At 53.9% G+C, this 1,721-nt stretch overlaps 1 protein-coding gene across 1 annotated transcript in view; it reads left to right on the top strand.

Moving 5' to 3' along the window:
* The window catches only part of LOC105531837, a 33,175-nt gene that overhangs the window by 27,310 nt on the left and 4,144 nt on the right, over window positions 1-1,721 (top strand). The window contains exons 4-5 of the mRNA XM_011969834.1: window positions 91-241; window positions 344-803. Coding sequence (XP_011825224.1) covers window positions 91-241; window positions 344-803 — 611 coding nt within the window. The remainder of the gene's footprint in view (window positions 1-90; window positions 242-343; window positions 804-1,721) is intronic.

Raw genomic sequence — 1,721 nt, 5'->3', positions numbered from 1 at the left:
CCGCCACGTCCCTGACTCTCGGGTGATCTTTCTTGTATCAATAAATACAGCCTAGGTTGCTGAGCGCGCTTTGAAATCTGCGTCCTGAAGGTGGGGGCAGGGCTACCGCAGGGCAGGAGCCAATCAAATGTATGGGCTTGTTTGTCGGTGCGGAGCGCTCTTCGCCAAGGAGACTTGACGGTCATGTCGACCAATCGACGGCTGCATCTGGTAGCATCAGGGGCGGGCCAACTTATGATTGGTTCAGATCTGTGATAAGAGGCGGTTGCTAGGGGACACCACGAGCCGAACGCCTAACATTCGCTGTGAAAAGGACGTCTCAGCCAATCACCTGTCGTTACAGGCCAGGTGGTCGTACCAACTAATTTGGAACCAATCTGTGGTCGAGGAAGGGACAAGAGGAAGGGGGGCATCCTCTGGCCAATCGGTAGTGCAAAGAGGCGGGCGTGCCAGTCCCTGGACAGCTACGACGCCATGAATATCTTGCCCAAGAAGAGCTGGCACGTCGGGAACAAGGACAATGTCGCCCGCGTGCGGCGTGACGAGGCCCAGGCCCAGGAGGAGGAGAAAGAGCGTGAGCGGAGGGTGCTGTTCGCTCAGCAAGAGGTAAGCTCGGAGGCCGGCCAGGCGGACCTCCGGAGCCCAACGCGCACGCGCCGCGGTTGGGGGCCGAAAGCTGAGGCGTTGCACAGTCTCAGTGTGCCCCGTGTGAAATTCGGGACCAGTCGCCGATCCCGTTTTCGAGGACGTTGCCCTGCAAACCTTGTGCCCACTTCCACGAAACCTCCCTTGATCTCGCCTTCGTCTTAGTTTCCCCCCACTGATGTATTTCACATAGCTGGAACAGTGTCTAGCACAAAAGAGAAGCTTAAAAACATTTAATGAATACATGAGCACTTGGACAGTTCAAGGAAATTCGGATCACTTTTTAGTTTGCCTGCACAACCTATTTATTGAGCACCTATTGTATGCTAACTACATGCAGAGCGCCTGACTTGCGGAATCCCCAATAGGCACTGTTCGTTCTTAGAGGGGCACTGTCATCGCTGTTGCACGAAGTGAGGTGGCTTCCGTGAGGGGAAGGAACATTTAAGGAGAGGGGGACAGCCAGGCTCCACGCCATCCGGCGAGCCCTTTCCTGCACCGCCCCCTAGACACATACACACAAACACGGGCTTTCTGTATGGCTCCTTAAATCTGTTTGGTGTACACCCAACTTTCAGTTCCTTAGCTAGTCTGATCCTCCACAGTGGGTGGGAGGTAGTCTGGGTTTTTAGAATCTCAATAGGCTGCTGAGCACTGTTTGAAATCCGCGTCCTGAAGGCGGGGGACAGGGCTTCAGCAGTCGACTTGGGGTAGTGACTTGGAGCCATCCATGGCTAGAATTCAGATGGTCTGGCCTAATGCAGTTTGGTCTACCTTTATGGCTATTTTAATTGTCTCACTTGAGGTTAGGGACCCCTTTGGTTTAGGCCAGGGACCTCCTCCCAGCCATCCTTGATGATCCGTGGTTTACTATTTGAAAGGCAATTTACAAAACCCAGGCGTTGCCTCATCTCCCTACCCTCACCCCCAGCTAGGACAGGTGCCTCTTTTAGGCGTCTAGTGCTCTCTTTCTTATAAACCCAGCACCCTGGACTGCCATTTTCTGTGGTGGGCACCAGACTCACACTTCTTGAATTACCTCTAGGTTCTGAATGCCCTGCCTATAACTTTCTCCC

This window comes from Mandrillus leucophaeus, unplaced genomic scaffold (assembly GCF_000951045.1).
Source record: "Mandrillus leucophaeus isolate KB7577 unplaced genomic scaffold, Mleu.le_1.0 Scaffold912, whole genome shotgun sequence".
NCBI classification, from domain to species: domain Eukaryota; kingdom Metazoa; phylum Chordata; class Mammalia; order Primates; family Cercopithecidae; genus Mandrillus; species Mandrillus leucophaeus.
The sequence above is the reverse complement of the archived record's forward strand: the minus strand, read 5'-3'. Positions and strand labels throughout refer to the sequence as shown.